At 35.9% G+C, this 17,942-nt stretch overlaps 1 protein-coding gene and 1 long non-coding RNA gene across 2 annotated transcripts in view; both read right to left on the bottom strand.

Moving 5' to 3' along the window:
• Positions 1-200: 200 nt before the first annotated feature.
• LOC146145450 (peroxisomal carnitine O-octanoyltransferase-like) lies at positions 201-12,042 on the bottom strand. Its single transcript, XM_083389866.1, has 12 exons — positions 11,690-12,042; positions 10,633-10,734; positions 9,815-9,948; positions 9,224-9,342; positions 8,327-8,478; positions 7,668-7,897; positions 6,276-6,489; positions 5,235-5,395; positions 4,059-4,156; positions 2,591-2,801; positions 1,414-1,518; positions 201-574 (listed from the first exon to the last, which is right to left on the bottom strand). Exons 1-12 carry the CDS (start codon positions 11,922-11,924, stop codon positions 377-379), a joined length of 1,959 nt encoding a protein of 652 aa, XP_083245992.1. The 5' UTR covers positions 11,925-12,042; the 3' UTR covers positions 201-376.
• LOC146145451 (uncharacterized) overlaps positions 9,959-17,942 on the bottom strand; it is a 119,721-nt gene continuing 111,737 nt past the window's right edge. The window contains exon 4 of the long non-coding RNA XR_014498703.1: positions 9,959-9,971. This is a non-coding gene — a long non-coding RNA (uncharacterized LOC146145451). The remainder of the gene's footprint in view (positions 9,972-17,942) is intronic.

Below are 17,942 nucleotides of genomic sequence, written 5' to 3' on the forward strand. Positions count from 1 at the left end.
TGATACAAGCTGAATAGTAAATATTATACAAATCAATTGAAGCTGATACAAGCTCTAATCGAATCAAGATTATGTCAATCTACTCGACCTTTTATGACTTTGCAATTCATTACCAAGCAACAGATTTGTGCAAACTGCATAATGTACCCAATTTATAAACTTCCTCGTCCATCTGACAGTTGTCGAGCAAACACGTTTATAATAATTGATACCAGCAGCAACATAATTTCAGCTGTAAATTATAAATTAGTCACCCCTCGAAAATCATACAATTACAACAACAACGGATAAAAACACGTTTAGGACTCGAATATATCGTAATTAACAATCGTTCGACTGCCAAAAATCTAAAAAAAATAAAAAGCCACCGAGATCTTTAGAGCTTGCTTTCGTTTATGTGGCGAAACATTTCCAGAACGTCGCACAGCGCCCTTTTCACGTGGTCGGCGAAAACGTGGAGGTTGGTCTCTTTCGAGTGGCGCCAAGAGGTCATTGTCAGTATGATGCTTTCGTCCGCGATGCGATAGAAGACGCCGTAGCCGTCGGCCAGCATCGGTGCAACGACTCCGCTAGACTGCAAGAGCAAAACTTGCAATGAATTTGTTTGTAGTCAATGCGTGTTTAACAGGGTGTCAATGTGACGGACATATGCTGGAGTGAACGAAGGGAATGAAATAAATTACGCCTATATAGTTTAAATAACAAATTGTGGAGTAAACGCCAACGTTGGGCATTGAAACTTCACTTTTGATTGAACCGGTCGGTTTTAGCAAGTATACTTTGTTGATATCTAATTCTGCATGAATCGAACCGCGAAATAAACGAATTTGTAATAGAAGTGGAGAAAGTTTGTGTGACAAGCACAAGCATTGGCATTGAGATTTGTTCTTAAAAGAATTATTGTCGAGGATGAAAAATAGGACAACTTCTCACGAAAACCGACCCCCAAAAAACAGATGTTTTTAAAATTAATTGTTTTAAGAGCATAACTTGTAATGAATTCGTTTGCAGTTCGCATTTAACAGGGTTGTCAATGTGACTGGCACAGAATAGAGTTCAAGGGTTCTTTAACTGAGGCAGATGAAACCCTTGGGGTACGTAAACTAGTTTAATGGGGGTCCATGAAGTCCTAATTAAAATATCAATGTATTGTTTAAAAACGGATAAATTTTATAAAAAAAAGTTTAATATAAATATCCCTTTTTAACCGAAAACAGAAGGTTTCTCAGATCTACTTGCTTTATAATGACTTCTATGGTTCACAGACCTAAGTAATTCTCCAGTAACTGTTAACATGCCATTCATCGGTTTATTACAATATAAAAAAACATCAAATAGCAAAGGATGTCTCCTTTTTTAAAAAGCAAGTATTACGCCTAATAAAACTCGTAAAAGATTCACTCGCTTACTCACGTTAAAAAATCCGACAAAGCTGGTTGAAAGCACGAAGTTCCCGCCGCCACCGCTCTTGGTGTACATCGGATCCCTGAACAGCTCTGGAAGAGGGGTTCCGGTTTTCTGTTAAATAAGGAAGGCACTTTTGAAAACAGGTTTTTCGAATCGCAGCCGTGAAAACCCAAAATCCACCATGTTTAATTCTCGTTAAACATAAACAAAAAATCTCTTGTTTCGGATTTTATTTGAGCAAATCAGCAAAACTCGACTTGACTCCCAAAACAAAAGCCTGTTTTTAAGTCTGAAAAGAGACGCGGATTTAAAATATCTTTCCCGAGATATCTTAAAGACTATAGGCCCAAGTCTAAGATGTTGGCTCTGGCCAATTAGACACCATTTTGTAAAGCACGTTGACGTAAACCTCCTAAAACAGTGTTTTTGAATTGAAGCCGTCACAACGAACAATCCACCATGTTTAATTGTCGTTTAAAACAAAACTAGATTTTATTTCTCGAGTGTTAAGACCAGATGCAAATCAGCTAAAATCGACTTGACGGGAGTACCCCAAAACTAACGCCTGTTTAAGCCTGAAAACAAATGCAAATTTAAAATGTCTTTCCTGAACTATAAGATTTAGTGTCGGGGTCTTTGTGTAAAAAACTGGGCTATAGTCTAAGATGTTGTTTCTAGACACCGCTTAAGGAAAGCGCGATGACGCAGAATTGCTGGAAAAAGGCTGTTCTGTTTTACAGTATGCCGTAAATGTGGGTTGTATAAAGTTATATTGAACAAGTTCTCCAAAACAGAGATTAACAAGTCTCCCAAACACGATCGTTCTGGTAATGTATCTGGCCAGGCTTTTAAACTTTTGCCCTATCGTGAGGCCCTTATCATAATAATCTTAAGGTGACTTTTTATAAAAGTGTAATAAGTTTTCAATATTCATTCTATTGACAATAAAGAACGTCTAGATTTGCGGTTAGTTGACAAATTGCCAAAAAAAATCACAAAAAGAGAAAAATTGCCACAAAAAGATTAATTTATTGTACCAGCATACCCACTTACTGCATTTTTTTATTTATTTTAGGTAAAAACATAGGCTTGTTAGAGTTTGTAGTTTTTTTGTTTGAGGTAAATTTGGCTTTTTTATTTCAGCCTACTGTCAACCCTGCTTAAAATTAGCAGACGGTCTCACCTCGGCGGCAATAGATAGGCCGAAGAGATGCCGATCGCATCCCCGATTGTTCCTACACTCGTCCATGAGGTAGGCAAATTTGTCAGATGCCGCTTTGAGCAGCGAGCAAGTGTTGGAGTCAGGCTTGCCACCGGCGTCAATAGCCGCCCTACAGAAGGCCACCGTCTCGGGCGTGCAAGTCCGGCAGGTCTCGGTACGGCCGTGGTAAAATCTAGAAAGAAGAAGTTACGTTTCTGTTAGATTTTTGCAGTGTTGTAATGACTTAAGTCAATTACAAACTTAAGTCAGTGTTTTCAAATGACTTGACTTTACTTAAATTCGTTTGGGCAAAATGACTTGACTTGACTTAAGTCTTTCCAACTAATGATTTGACCTAAGTGCACTTACATTACTGTTTTCAAATGACTTGACTTGACTTGACTTGAGTCTTTTGGGCAAAATGACTTGGGTTGAAAAGAATGACTAAACTTGACTTAAGTCTTCCAACAAATGACTTGACTTGACTTAAGTCTTTTGAACAAATGACTTGGGTTAGAAAGAATGACTTTACTTGACTTAAGCCTTTCCAACTAATGACTTGACTTGACTAAGTCTTCCAACTACTTACTTGAATTGACTCAAGTTTTTTGGACAAATGACTTTGGTTAAAATGAAGCGTTTTCCACTTTTTTATACAATTGAGCTATTTATCCTAATTTTATTGCATAAAATACTTTGCTTGCTATATGTTGCGTTTTTCTTATTTTTACTTAGGTTTTTGTTAATTATCGTACAACATTTAACGATTCAAATTGTTCAACGTTTCTTTTTTATGACAAGGACGTGACTCGAAAATGACTTGCTTAAATTATGACTTCACTTGACTTGGGCAATTGATGACAATGACTCTGGGATTTATTCAAAAAGAATTGACTTTGACTTTATTTTACAAATGACTTGACTGAGAATTCGTTTTAAAATAACTTGTTTACAACACTGTTTTTTTTTTGCTCGTGAGAAATGGTACAAAAATATTTCGTGCAGGCGTTCAATTTTTTTCAAGCCAAATCTGGTAATAGGATCGAATGTATTTTTATCTCGTAATTATAGTATCGTTTATGTTTTAACCTGCCTTCTATTTAATAAACAGTCTGAGATTAAACATAAACAACAGAGATAGCATCAATATTTCTTCTTTCAATAATGCAGGAAGCAACTAGTTCCGAAAGTCTTTGTATATATGTTTTCTTTTTTCAGTACTTTTTCAGTTTCGGTAAATATGATTGCACCTGAGGTAAAAAATCGCGGTGAAATACAGCATTAAAGCGATTTAGCTTGTTTAGGAGAGAATTGGTGATTAAAACATATTTGCGAAAACTAAAATTCGGTTTCTGCAAACAAACATCAATGAAAGGACAACTTTGGCCAAAAAACGAAAAAACACCTTTTTAAGAGCGCACGCGGTTCCAATGAAGAAAATTACACTTACTGCCTGGTGGTGGCGGTTTCGTATGTCGGAGCCGGTTTTCCGTGCATCGTCATGTACGCCAGCTGGAAGCTGATTTGCATAATGGCGTCGGGGTATATCTGTGTGTTAAGATTAACAGTGAGCTTGCTAAACCGCATTTTTATTTAAGTACTTTATGACCTATTTAATTATGTGATCATTGTATGACTTGCGGTCAAAGGTCACTGAGCACATGGTGCCTTGACATTGTAGTTGTCCTTACGGCATTTGGTGTTACTACCTTGTCGCGGTAGGAGCTCAATTTGTTAGTTACTTGTAAGTGTTTCGCAATGATGTTTAACTTACTGATTCTGTTTCTGTTTAATTAACATTGTTTTGTATTGATTCATTCGAATTAAGGAATCCACTTGTTTAAGCCTTTTCGTGTTTTAATAAATTCCTGTACGTGTACACTGATAAAGACTTCAGTATCGGATCGGATCCATTAGTTTTCATGTGGATGCAAAGTAAGTTTAAAATTGTCGCACAACCGGAAGTGTAGGCTTCGCTCCGTTTAATTCGGGGGTTCATAACCTTTATATCATGGTGCACTAACTTCTCACGTTTCTTAAAAAATACGCCCAAGGAAGGTCTCTGAAGTCCTTATGAAAAGCGCAGATTCGAGTGACGAAAACAAACTGTTTGTGACTCATCAGGGGGGGGGGGGGCGGCCGTTAAAAAACATGCTAACTTGTTTTAAAAAAAATCCAATGTACTGCTCTACAGCAGATATTTTAATTTGAAAAGATAAACAAAGCAAAGCATTTTTTAATAGAATGAATGCGCAGCAGCATTAGCGCAAAGCAAATGGTTAGACGTGAAAGGATTTAAAAGGCAAAATTACGTAAGCCAATACAGTTCGAAAGCGAATTTAACAAGTTTCGTTTAAACACGACAATCTATTTCTATTTCTGCTCTGTGCCCTGGCCATGCCTATAAGGGACGTTTATTTTTAGATAAATAGGCATGTTTAGGACAAAAGTTTTGCCTTCCAAAAATCGATGGACGTCATTCCTGTGGTCAAAACGAGTCGAATGACAAACCATAGCTAGAAAGCCTAGGTCACTTTGCTATCGTATCGCCTGCGCCAGCTTTATTAGACATCCCATGCATAGTTCACAAACATTGACTTAAAATGGTAATTAGCGAAAAAATTGCCTTAAGTCGTTTCATCTCTTTTTTGCCAAACTTGGGTAAATCGAAGTGGGTTAACCACAGGTCGTCAGTAAACTTTGCAGTCACTTTTTTTCCCTCTTCGATCGATGCGGCGATTTTCTCATCGACAACGAATTCCATCTCTTCGATTTTGCTGATTTCGTCTGAAACATAATTTAAACCAATGGAGTGTACGGGTCTGAATTAGCTGAGTTTTGGACTCACATGAAATTACCAGTGACCACATTTTTGAAATTATCGTAATGAAATCTTTTTAACGAAGTACAACTCTGAGGTAGAAATGCCCAGCAAAAGACTTCCGGATATTCATTAGAATCAATTAATTAATTGATTAATTATCTGCTCTGTTGTCAATAATTTAAAGTGCGTGTTTCTAGTATAATTTTATTACACCGCACGTGCCAAACCAGCGATCCAGAATATTATCAGGAGGCCCTACTTTATGTTGCAACCTCCACGTTAGAAACACTGCTTTAGCGACCACCGTTCGAGTCAAAACATCAACATTTCGGCCTTCAAAAATAGAAATCTGCCAGGCAACATATCAATAGATAGAAATCGCTCTTCTGATGTAAACGTAGTATAAACCATAATTTAACCCAGTGGTTCCCAACCTTTCATGGCTTGCGGCACCCCTCAGAAATAATAAATAGATTTTGCGACAACCCAACAAGATTTTTGCGACACCCCTACAAGTTTTTTCCGTAGGTAAATCACTAGAACGTCGCAATAAACGGAACTGGAACAACACAGATCAACCTGCACAACATAGGAAGTTTTAATTGGATTTATTCCACTTTAATCTTACACAAAAAGTTGTAAGGCAAAAATCACATTCTGAAAGATTCTTAAAAATCTCTCGGCACCCTTGGGGATTACAAATAACACCCCAGGGTGCCGCGGCAACCCGGTTGAGCAGCACTGATTTAACCCTTATAAGGTCAGATGGTCTGCTGCCGAAACGTCGGTTTTATGCTTAGAGCGATTTCGATCTATTTTAGTCTTATGTGCGAAACAACTCACCGGCGTCTTTCGATCCCGTCCACTTTCCCTTGCATTTCTTCATCACGAAGGTGGCGAATTCCATGTACATGACCATCACCATGCCGTCCATGGCCGAGTGCGCGCAGCAGGCGCCCATCACTCCGTTGCGCGAAAACACCTCGTTGTATGACTTGTCCCGCCAGCGCTGCGCCGGGTCGCCGGTCACAACGTGAAAAAGGAGTTCGGCGGTCGTCTGCGAATCGAAATTTAAGCTATACAGAAAATCCAAGGCTGCGAAATGATGGTTTACCTTGTTCTCCGCATCGACACCTGGGTATGGGGTTAGGAAGATAAAGGTTTTAATAGTTCAACTTCACTCGACATTTCAGTGTTTCGACTTGAACCTTTAGAGGCGACTTTGTAAATTTATTTTTGAATAGAATATGTTGTGTTGTAATTAGAATGAAATCATACAGGGTCTTGTATGTAACCAGAATGTTTTTTTGAGATGTAAAAATCAACAAGTTTTCGTGTATTGTCCGGGAGAAAATATTATTATTGTTGTTTTCTTTAAAGTTACAAGTCGCACACTGGCTTGAAATCGATCTATTTGCAAATGGGCTTACAATTTTTTAACTAATAGTTCACTTTATACAAATAAAAACGTCTGATAGCGTCTTACAAACACCAAATAACGCATATTCTGTATATTAGCTTTTCCAGTTTAACGCAAAAACATTGTTTTTGGTTTTCGATCACATAGCACCAATAAAGTTTTCGTGCTATGTTTTTTTTCGCGGACTAACTGCTAAGCCTTGGTGACCCAATTCTCTTATCTGAACTTTTTGCAAGCGAACTAAAAATATGACATCAGCATAAATAAGTTCGAATTTAATTGACACAAGCCATCTCGTCGCATTGTTACCGTTATGTTTCAAATATTGGAGAATTCCTTACAAATATAAAAAAGTAGTGCAGTCGGCCACCCCTAAGACAATGTATGGCCGTTTCGTAAACTCTGCTGCGCCAAACCTGCGAAAAAATCCTACTGAAGCTATGCATCCCAAGTGTAACCCCGTACTTTGTATCAGGACTGCGGAGTCGATGTGGTTTATTTTACTGGAGTAAGACCACGTAAAACTACCAGAGTCCCGAGTCCGACGTGCGTATACACATTACCAAATTTTGAAACTGATATGGCAGCCAAATGTAAAATAGCACATAGTGGATATTTTCCAACCATGTGTGAGTAAATGAATTATATGGGGCCCCTAAGTGTGGATTACTGAATATCCACAGTATTTAGTTACGTGCGTTAATTGGCTGAATACAGGCTGTTCAAACTAAGGCAGACTCGGCACTCGACAAAATCGCACAGCAAAGCCTAAAAAAATATTTTTAACCGACTCAGCAGTCCTGCTTTCTACCCACATCTGCTCTGGTGTCATCCAACGAAAAAACTCCGATCGCACTCTCGACGGCTTTCAAATTCTCAGCGTTCGATTCGCTGATGAGCGTCAAGTGATTTCTGGCGTCGGCCCACGAATCGCGATCCAGCGAAGTCAGGGCTGCGATCCCCGGGGCTTTTTTATTCTCGGCGTCGCAAAGCTTGATTACCGACCTCAGAGCCTTTTCGTTTTGCGGTGGGGTGTAAGGTCGACCTTCAGGGAAAAGCAAAATATTAAGATTGGATTTTTTGGTGACAAGGCAGTATAACAAAGTCGTACGTTTTTCAAACCATAATATATGTTATTTTTACCTATAACTTACTAGACAATTATTGTTGTTTAACTATTACACACGGTGACAAATTGAGTAATTTTACTTCTCATTTTTAAAACTTTTAAAACGCCTATAAATTTTGCAAACAATACAGGTTCACTATACGTAAACTGTGGGCAAAAAATGCTTTCCGTATAATGATTACTCGGCAAGTGTAGTAGGGAAAAAGATTTTACTGTATAAGATTCTGATCAGCCAACATAATCAATAGAGAAAGTTGCAGAAGGTCGCCATAATTGATGTTATATTTTTATTTTCCTAATTAATAAATTTGGGTACTTTGGTTAACAAACAATTTGTTCACTTGCCATGCTTAGGACTGTAGATGTCCAGTTTGAAAAGGCGGCCCTTATAAAGTAAAATGACGTGCAGAGGAACAGAACCCTCACTGACGGTTTTAAAATAACAGTCCAACTGATCTCTGCCTTTGTGAGGGGTTTGACAGGAACTGAATGCTGTCCTGCAAATAACATTCAAGTTTTCATCAAATAGCATTCAAGGCAGTTGAAGACTGAGCAGTACAGTGAAGGTTTTGACCATAAAAGAATTGGCACATTACAATTTAAAAGAAAACTTATTCAGATTCAGATACCCTTTCAGCAACAAATTCTGAAAAACATTTTATATTGAATCCACAAATTTTGATTCATTTACATACTTCCAGAAGGCCATCTTAATAAAGCATGTATTGCTTATATAAGCGATTTTTATTAAACAAAAAGAGCTTAAAATAGTACATGTTTTTCAACTGAAACTTTTGATTAACCTAATAAATCAAGTCTTAATGAGAAAGTGTATCAAATAATAAGAATTTGTAAATTAATTCACAAAGAAGAATGAATTAACAGTGCGTCAAAAGAACGTTTACATGTGGCACAGTAATTAAATTATTAGCCTAGTTGCAGAAGAAATACTGAAAGAAAAAACGTTGAACAACTGGTTAGAAGGTTTTGTTGATAAGTATCCAACAGCAGTATATATTAACTTTTGACATTACAATATAATGATATAGGACATATGCTGATATTCTGAACAACTGGTGATGAATCAAAACGAATAGCGTTGTACATATATTTCTAGAAACTTAAATAATTATATAGATGTTTTCAATATGCTTTTTTTAGGTGTATATACATATATGTTCTTTAACCGAACAAAATACATTCTGGTAAATTAACAACAAAATCATAAATTTAAAATGTTACCTAAATTGATCCATAGCAAAAGTTACACCACTGTTACTTTTGTTAACTTCTATTTTCTCGTTTCTCAGAAGATAATAGAATTGAGCAAGGTTGTACATGCTCATTGCCATTCTCTCAACCTAAAATAAAAAATTAAAGGTATTGTAATTATATCACATGTCCAAAAAATACATTAAGCAATTTACAGGTTTATCAAGGATTAATCCAATAAATAGAAAATAAACTGTTTTTATGATTGTGCAAAGATTCTTTATAAAAAAATCGCTGATGTCTTTTATGGTACCCATTGGATTTTCTGTTTTTTTTTTAAACTCCTTGTAATTTTGAATATTTCATGGATAATTTTTGTGCTAACATTTAAAAATTGTGAACAAGCTGCAAACTTGAGTGAAATAGCAACATCGTAATTTCAATGCTTGAATGTTGGCATAAAATAAAATATAAACCAAACTAATAATGGCAATCTGAGTTTAATTCTATGGCATGATGTCACTATCTACCAATTTTACTATACATCACATTAATAACTACTTTCAAGAACGATTTGTTAGGACATCTATCTAATAAACTACAGCAGCTAATAATCATTGCCTGTGTATTATCTTGCGGTGGCCAAAACTGGTCAGGAAAAGATGGAGTTCCAGTAAAATTCATATAAGGAAGAGGCATTCGCAGGTCTAAATAACCTCTGTCCAGCCACCATTTTTCTATCCAGTTTTTATGTTCTATAAAACAGAGTTAAAATTTTGTTTCAAAACTGCAACATAAAAAGGTATAATTTTCCTTTTTATAGCTAGATGTTATATTTACAGAAAATTAATTATATACAAACATTTAGGGAAATCATAAAGAATATATATACTTTCAACAGATAGAAGTTTAGAATTTTATTAAGTCATTAGAATCTGTTTCTATTCCCTTATGTGCAAATTGTCTGTAATAGACAAGTATTTTTTTAGGCTTTGCTGTAATTTCTATGTGTGCATACTGTCTATAGTTAATGCATTGTTATAAAGTCAATTTTAAGTATTTACGACCCATTCAAGTGATTTGCAAAATACCTTAAGTTCAAGTGAAGTATTTTGTCTAAAAGACTGAAGTCAAGTAAAGTCAATTTGGTCAAAATACTTATGTAAGTAGAGTAATTTAAAAAAAACAGTGACTTAAGTCATTGACATAATTCCACACAAATCTGATAGTTAATCAGTACTTTTTCATGTCATTGTATTACTAGTATGTACTAAAAGACCAGAAATCTTTAAAACTCTGTGGTTAATGAGCAGTTTTGTTAGAAATGGTTTCAATAACTTATTTTTCTATATTAGTCAGAAAGAAATTTGCATATTTTTTGCCTTATCTATGCTGGCTTCACAAGAAATAAATAATACCACTACAGATAGGCTACTTACCCTTTTCCCAAACTTTTAAGTAGTTTTGAAGCTTAGGAGCCTCATTTTCAAGAAATTGCTTACACAATGCTTTAGTGTTTTCATATTCAGCTTCACTGGCAACTAAAAAATGACAATTAAATGAGTCGTATCAAGTTCCTGTAGAAATATGGTTCATATAACTCTTTAGTCATGCTACCTAAAACTTTAAATAAAAATATATTATTCAAACTTTAAAAAATATATTATTCAAACATCTATATATGCAAGTCTGGAAAGTATGGCAGATTTCGACAAGATCTCGCGGGTGTACGGCCGAAAAAATCTGGGTGACCGGGTGCAACAAAGGTAAAAAAGTGCACCTCGGGTGCACTTTATGATTTTCCAATGCACTGCGTATAGCATACATTGCACTGTAAATGTATGCCGCACAAGCTTTTTACATAATGGGGTTGCAGTTTAGATATTTTTCGGGGTGCACTTTTAAGATAATATTTAGATATTTTTCGGGGTGCACTTTAAAGGTTGAAAAAAACGGCGCTCTTTCACTATTGTACGTAAAAATTAAAAAAATTTTTTTTCTTCAAATGCCGCATACCATAACACAAATTGTTTGGGTTAGGGTGCGGGTTAGCGTTTGGTTGAGGGTGGGTCAAGTTATTATTTTTATTATTATTGTTATTAATAATAAACATAATATTACTTGACCCACCCTCACCCAAACGCTAACCCGCACCCTAACCCAAACAATATGCGTTGTGGTATGCGGTATTATTATTATTTTTTTTTGCATATCTTTTCACGTACAATAGTGAAAGAGCACCAAAAAAAAATCGCGGGTGCACTTGCCATACTTTCCACAGTGGTATATATGAAACAACTTCCCTAAATGAAAATAGTGTGAATGTAAGAAACTAAAAACTTGTCATTATATGTCCACTGCATAATACAATTAAAACCACTTTAAAATGCTAGCAAAGTATGATTGAGTTCATGTGATGGTATTTTACTATAAAACTCAGAAACTGTACAGTATTGACAACAACAAAAACTATTTCAATAAATATTAATTACTTACCAGCATAAACCGAATCCAAGTACTTATCAATAGTGTTGTTCAATTCAGGGACCTTCAAAGGTGGCAAAGTTTCATCGTAACAAAAGGTTCTTTCTCGAGACATAACGCCGAAATGCCGAATGTTGACAATCTTTTTTGAAAAATATGTACAACAGTGCAAACGTTCTGTATTGCAGCGTCTTATAGTTTTGCTAGTTAACTGACCAGCTACTACTCTGCATAAAGCAGCGCGCATAGTCGTAATTTAACTTTACAGACAGGTTGCACAGCGTATGTTTAATTAGGGCTGCAGCAATCAGCTAACCGTCTTCGGCAAACAATAGAGCTCAGACCGCAGACCGTTCAAAGTACAACGAAATTTACTATAATTTTATTTAAGCGATTAGTCGTTTCCACAGAATGAAAGCGTAGGAAAAACAATCGTACCCTACCACTACAATTTAATCGCAATAAAAACAGACTTTACTCATTCCAACGACATAAAAACAGTTATAAGCCGTTGCTCATTCATTGAAAAATCGTCTTTTTAAAAATTAGGGAGTTTTTGAAAAAAATCCCTAAAGTGTTTTTCTGCTTTGATTTAACCAGCGACATATAAACAAAACAATATATGTAGGCTATATATGATGTCATTGATTTAACTTGGGTTTGTTTTTCTGAAAAATATTTTACAGTAGAGTAATCTATATTTCTTTAAATAATAATTAGAATAGCCTTGATTTTCAAGAATGAATATTAGGCCTATGTTAGCCTACTACCGGTACAGTACTTAAAAATGTATTTACAGTGTGAAATAGTTTTAAGCTGATCTATTAGGCTAATGACTTTATTATTTACCACAGCATATTAACAGTAAACTGTGTTAGCACTATTGATGTTATTCCTTAGGTGGGCCTATAATCCTGCCTAACTTGCCCTGACGGTGAACTCTGCACTATCCGAATAGCATCAAAGTGCACCGTTCTGTAAAAAAAGTAGGCTAAAATTCAGGCAAAGCTGTTTCAATAAACCGACAAAAGAATGGTATGGTAAGTTAGGAAATTTGATTCATGTTAGTAAACAGAACGTTTAATGAACAAAAAATATTTTCCAGTCATAAACCGACACCCGTGAAAGTTTGTCGTTCTGAAATAGCCGGTATACTACTTACAGTAAAAGTTACAGCTTATCACGATGGAAATCCAGAAAATATCCTGGAGTGGTACATAATAAAACCAGTAGATAGGCCGTATATAGACTTGATAAATGTAGGTAATATATGAGGGTAGTCAATCATAACGCTGGAAACACAAGGGCAACAGCATCCGGCCGTAATAAATTGAAACAACAGTGCCGAACAACATTTTTTTCAAGAACGATAAAGCGATTTTGTAACATTAAATTACCATAAATTTGTTTTAGTTAGACTTACCGAATGTCTTATTACAATTACCAAGACCCATGGCGATTTAATTACGAAAAACACAAATTAAATTTACCAAGCGCGGCGAAAATTTGTTCCTTTTGCTGGTATGGTTTGACATAGAGTTCTACGAAGAACTGTTACGTTTGAGTGTAGCATGGATAAGCACCAAGGCGAAAACATTTTTACAATGATTCTGTGTGTGTTTATATGTACTTTTTGCGTTTGACCTTTGTGAGTTAAAACCGTCTATAAACAATAGCTGCCCTGAGTACGGAAGTAAAGCATAATAACAGCCATTGTTTCCTGTATTTGCACGACATACCTAGCTGAGAATTGTTCAGGTTTTTTACCGAGATGAAATGTCTCACATTCATCGATCTGAATGAAAAAGCCAATTAAGTCATTATCTATAATAGCCCACAATATATAGTACGCTAGACGAAAACTATACCGTAGTCGAAAAAGACCTACACCTATCTGCATAAATAAACGCATCGTAAGAAGATTTAATTGTCTAAATGTCTAAAACAGTAGAGAGAGAATGTTTAGTGCGACGAAGGGGCGTCGTTTTAGCATCATCTGCAATGCTTCGACGTTTGAGCGCCACTGTTTTAGAACCGGACTGTTTGTGGAATTAAAGCTAGAGTTGAAATCTTATTTTGGTCTTATTCTGATTCCTCACATATATTAGTCCTATTTGGTTCTTATTTCGAGCTGTGTTTCATCTCAACTATTATATTATATTAATTTCGGTATTATTGTTGGAGTCCACAACTCGCCATTAAAAACGTGCCAAAAAACAAAAAACTAACATAAATTTATTAATAACGAGGGGCAACCCAGTGGTCAAACTTAATATTTTAAGGAAAACGAGGTACGCATGAAGCTCGTGAAAGAGATTTGCATATTGCTGAAAATAAAGCAAATTGATCTAACCTAATTTGTACTTTGTTACCGGGACTTTGTGTAAATACAAAAGCTGTGTTTTGGGGGGCATAGCCTGGAACCCCTTGGAACAAACTTGTACACTGACCTATTCACGAAATCATGCAGCTCCATATAGTTACGTAACCAATTAAACGTGATCTGTTAACAGTTAACTCATGGGTAATTTATTGAATAAAGTAACTTTAATTCAGACAAAACTGCCGAGGAGGCAATAATTCAGTCTATCGTGAAATTCAACGAACATAAATGGAAATAATTAAACTGTTGTTTTTTTGCTATATTTAAATCGCTCATGCACGAGCCATTTTATTACCCTTCGCCACCCATACTTTCAGAAGCGCTGCTTTGGATTGACGGTTGTTTTTGCTTCTTTCATTTATAAAATTCTAGTTTTATATTCAATGAATATACTGTTGCTGCCAGGCATTATATTAATTATAAAGAGGGTTTTTCCGACAATAATTTATTCTGTACCGACGTTTCGATAACCTATCCAGGTAATCTTCATCAGGGCATATAAACTTGTAACCTTGCAGAGGTATATATACAGTGAAGAAAAACGACGAAAAAACAAGGTGGCAAAACGAGGCGAAAAAAGAAAACAAGGCGCGAATAACGTGAAAACGTGAAAACCGGCTGCAGCCTTCTAATGGCCGCTACTGCACAAAAATTGATAGGAAGGTGCAAGAAATGTATCTTGCTTAACGTTCATGGTGTTAGAATGAGTGTGTATCGCCCAGGATTCTAAGAAGACACGGCAGTGGTAATCTCCTTCTCCAGTTACAATCGAAGCACATCCAAAGTCGATACAGAATAAATTATTGTCTCTTTATAATTAGTTTTATATTCTTTGTATTTTTCTTCTCAATATTTTCTTTAACAAATAATAGTTGCCCCTAAGACAGGCCCTTACGACCCTCTTGAAGGTCGCGAATACAGGATGGGGAAGCACTGTTCTAAGATAACCGTTTTCCCAACTGAACAGATAAAAGTTATTTGTTAACAATTCAAACGATTGACTTTATTTCAGTTATACACCAGTTCGTTCGAGACATGCGCGTTTCAGTAGATTACTTAAAGTAACAACATCGCATAACCTTGCATGTGATTTGTTTTATAGCGCCTTTGTATACAGCGCAGACGTTGGTGTGGGGAAAATATGTAACACTATAGTCTTATTCGCAGTCACAAAACAGTGCATTGTGCAACAGTGCATTTGAAAAGCGCAGCCAAGCATACGAGCCTGTGTGGTGCTGCAATATGTTTCCCAGGGAAAACGTACCAGGGGATTTCCTGTGGTTTATTCCTAGAAACCAAAAAACTCGTGAAATATTTTTTTGTATTTCCAAGGTGCAATAAAAGTATCAGACTAAGACGAGAATGGGTTACATCACACTGACTCGAAAATAGGTGACTGGAAATACTCAAAGAGATCCGACATGGCATATATTGAGACAATACTGAACAAAATCACCCCGGGCAATCGCTTGAGTGTCTACTGTGGGGCACGTCAGCACACAGACAAATCTTCGCTTGGGAACATTTGTTTGATAGTAAGCATTGACGGACTTGCCATCCCAGTTGAATTTGCGCCAAGGTTAAAGAAGCCGCGAAAAATTCTCGTGCTATTGTTGAACACTGTTGTCAGATGGATAAGCAGCAGCAAACTGGCGTTTTCTCTTGGTTGGAACAGAAACGAGTAAGTATTTCTTACAAAACTCACTTCAGTAAATGGATGCATATCTAATAGAAATGTCGAATGACAAAACAATAACATATGCATGCTTTGAGTTGTTTTCACAACTTAATTTGGAAATATAATTGCATGTATGTTAAGCGCATTGATACTGTAGGTTTGGTATGAGGTTTATAACATTTGTTGAATAACACAAAATAATGGGTTTCCACTAAAGAAAATATTAATGGCTTTCCACTAAAGAAAACCGCTAAGTCTGTGTTGACCATTTTTGTTACATTTATGACAAATAAATATTCTAAGTGGAATATACCTAATTTCCACCAACAAGAAGGCTTAGAATTAATTATTAGATTGGTGGAATATCTATCATTTTAAGAGTAAATAAAACTTTGAAACGTGTTTGTTTTGAAGGAAACTTCTGGACGAGGTAGTGGACGAGAACAACGCACAGGACCTGAAACTTTTTATTAAAGACCTGGTCCAACTGTCTATGAAGAATACCAACATTTCCAGTGACAATGAACGTGTTAACGGGTACTTGAATAGCACCGTCGGTTATCTAAGAAAAAAGAATACATCCCTTTCTCATTTGGACCCATTTATGGCCAAAATATCTCCAAACTTGTTTAATAATTTAGGCAAATATTTATCTTGGTGTTTTAAACTCCGTGGACTACTATTTTAAAGATTACTAGCAGATCTAACAATTGGCCAATGAAGGGACAGACAAAATGGTCTAAAATAAATTGACTTCTAGACGATTGATGCAGCGAAATTAAAATAATACCCATTGTAAATTGCTGATCATATATTTGACCTATATATTTTATGATACCTATTACTCCAGTGGTTCTTAACCAGGGTTCGATCGAACCCTTGGGGTTCGACGAAGCTGTTTCAAGGGTTCGGCGAGAACGTCCTCTGAAGCATAAATGCTGCTATTTCAAGCTAATTTCGAATCTCTTTTATGCGCGAAGGTGTCAAGTAACGTTATAAATAGAAAGTTTGGCCAATTTTAACCTATTGTATATGCAAGTTTTTAATTTGTGTATGCCCAGTTTCAGCTGCTAGAAGGGAGAAACGAATACTGAGCGAAAATTTGGGGTTCGACGAAAGCTTGCAGAATAACATAGGGGTTCGACAGGTTGCCAAAGGTGAAGAACCACTGTATTATTCCATTATTTGTAATTAAGTTGCCCCAATTTATTATTCATTATGAAAAGTGTTTTTTATTTAAACAGTGGTCCTACGATCCCTAAGTTTTGTGTAGCGGACAAGTTGGCAAAACAAATATACATCCATCGCAAATATTTGTAAATAGGCTTGTGAATTCCGAGTGTGCAACGGTTTGATCAATATCTTAACCAATCTTTAATTTGTTTTCGAACGCTATTGGATGCAATTAAATGTGTATATACAGATAGCTATAACCGGTTTGTTCAACCCTTTAAATACCATAATGCTCGGTTGGCATGTCATAAGATATCCGTTTTTCTTGAATAGGGTGTATCTTTATAGAATCGAAAACCATCGGCGGCAGGTTTTAGCCAGTCGATCACTGCTCCGCTGACGCGTATATTAACAAGTAAAAACTAAAAACAGGATCAGACGTTTTGTTTAAAGGAAAATATGTTTCGCCAAAGTGGCATCATCAGTTCCTGTAAGAGTACAAATAAATAAAATCAGAGCGCAGCCATCAACAAACCAATAAAAGTAAACAATAAAATATTAAAACATTATAATAGACTAAAAACGCAATGAAAAGCACTACAGCCTGTAGTGCGATTTTCCTTTAAACAAAACGTCTGATCCTGTTTTTACTCATGTTTTTAATTATGAGTTTTACCCGTTTTTCTTGTGTTTGCTTGTACATATACACACTCGCTCTTATTACTTAACTGCTATCGCTGTTGCTATCTGTACAGTAAACAAAAAAACAAAAACAAAAAACAGTACCTGTTATCTCTTGCAACCGCTTACCCTTCTGTAACTGAAATTTATTGTATTCTTAGTCAGATCTCATTTAGTTATCAAAGTTTTATATTTAGACCCTATAGGCGCACAGCCTTTTTAAGTAAGGGCGAAATTTGCTTTGGAGAATATTTTTTTAGGAATGACGTCACAAAGTTACGTCATAATGTTAAAGTGTAAAACAATAAATCTTAAGAACACCTGTTGTTCTCGATCAAACTTCTACGCAA

Source organism: Ascidiella aspersa, chromosome 5, assembly GCF_963924565.1.
Source record: "Ascidiella aspersa chromosome 5, kaAscAspe10.2, whole genome shotgun sequence".
Classification (NCBI taxonomy): domain Eukaryota; kingdom Metazoa; phylum Chordata; class Ascidiacea; order Phlebobranchia; family Ascidiidae; genus Ascidiella; species Ascidiella aspersa.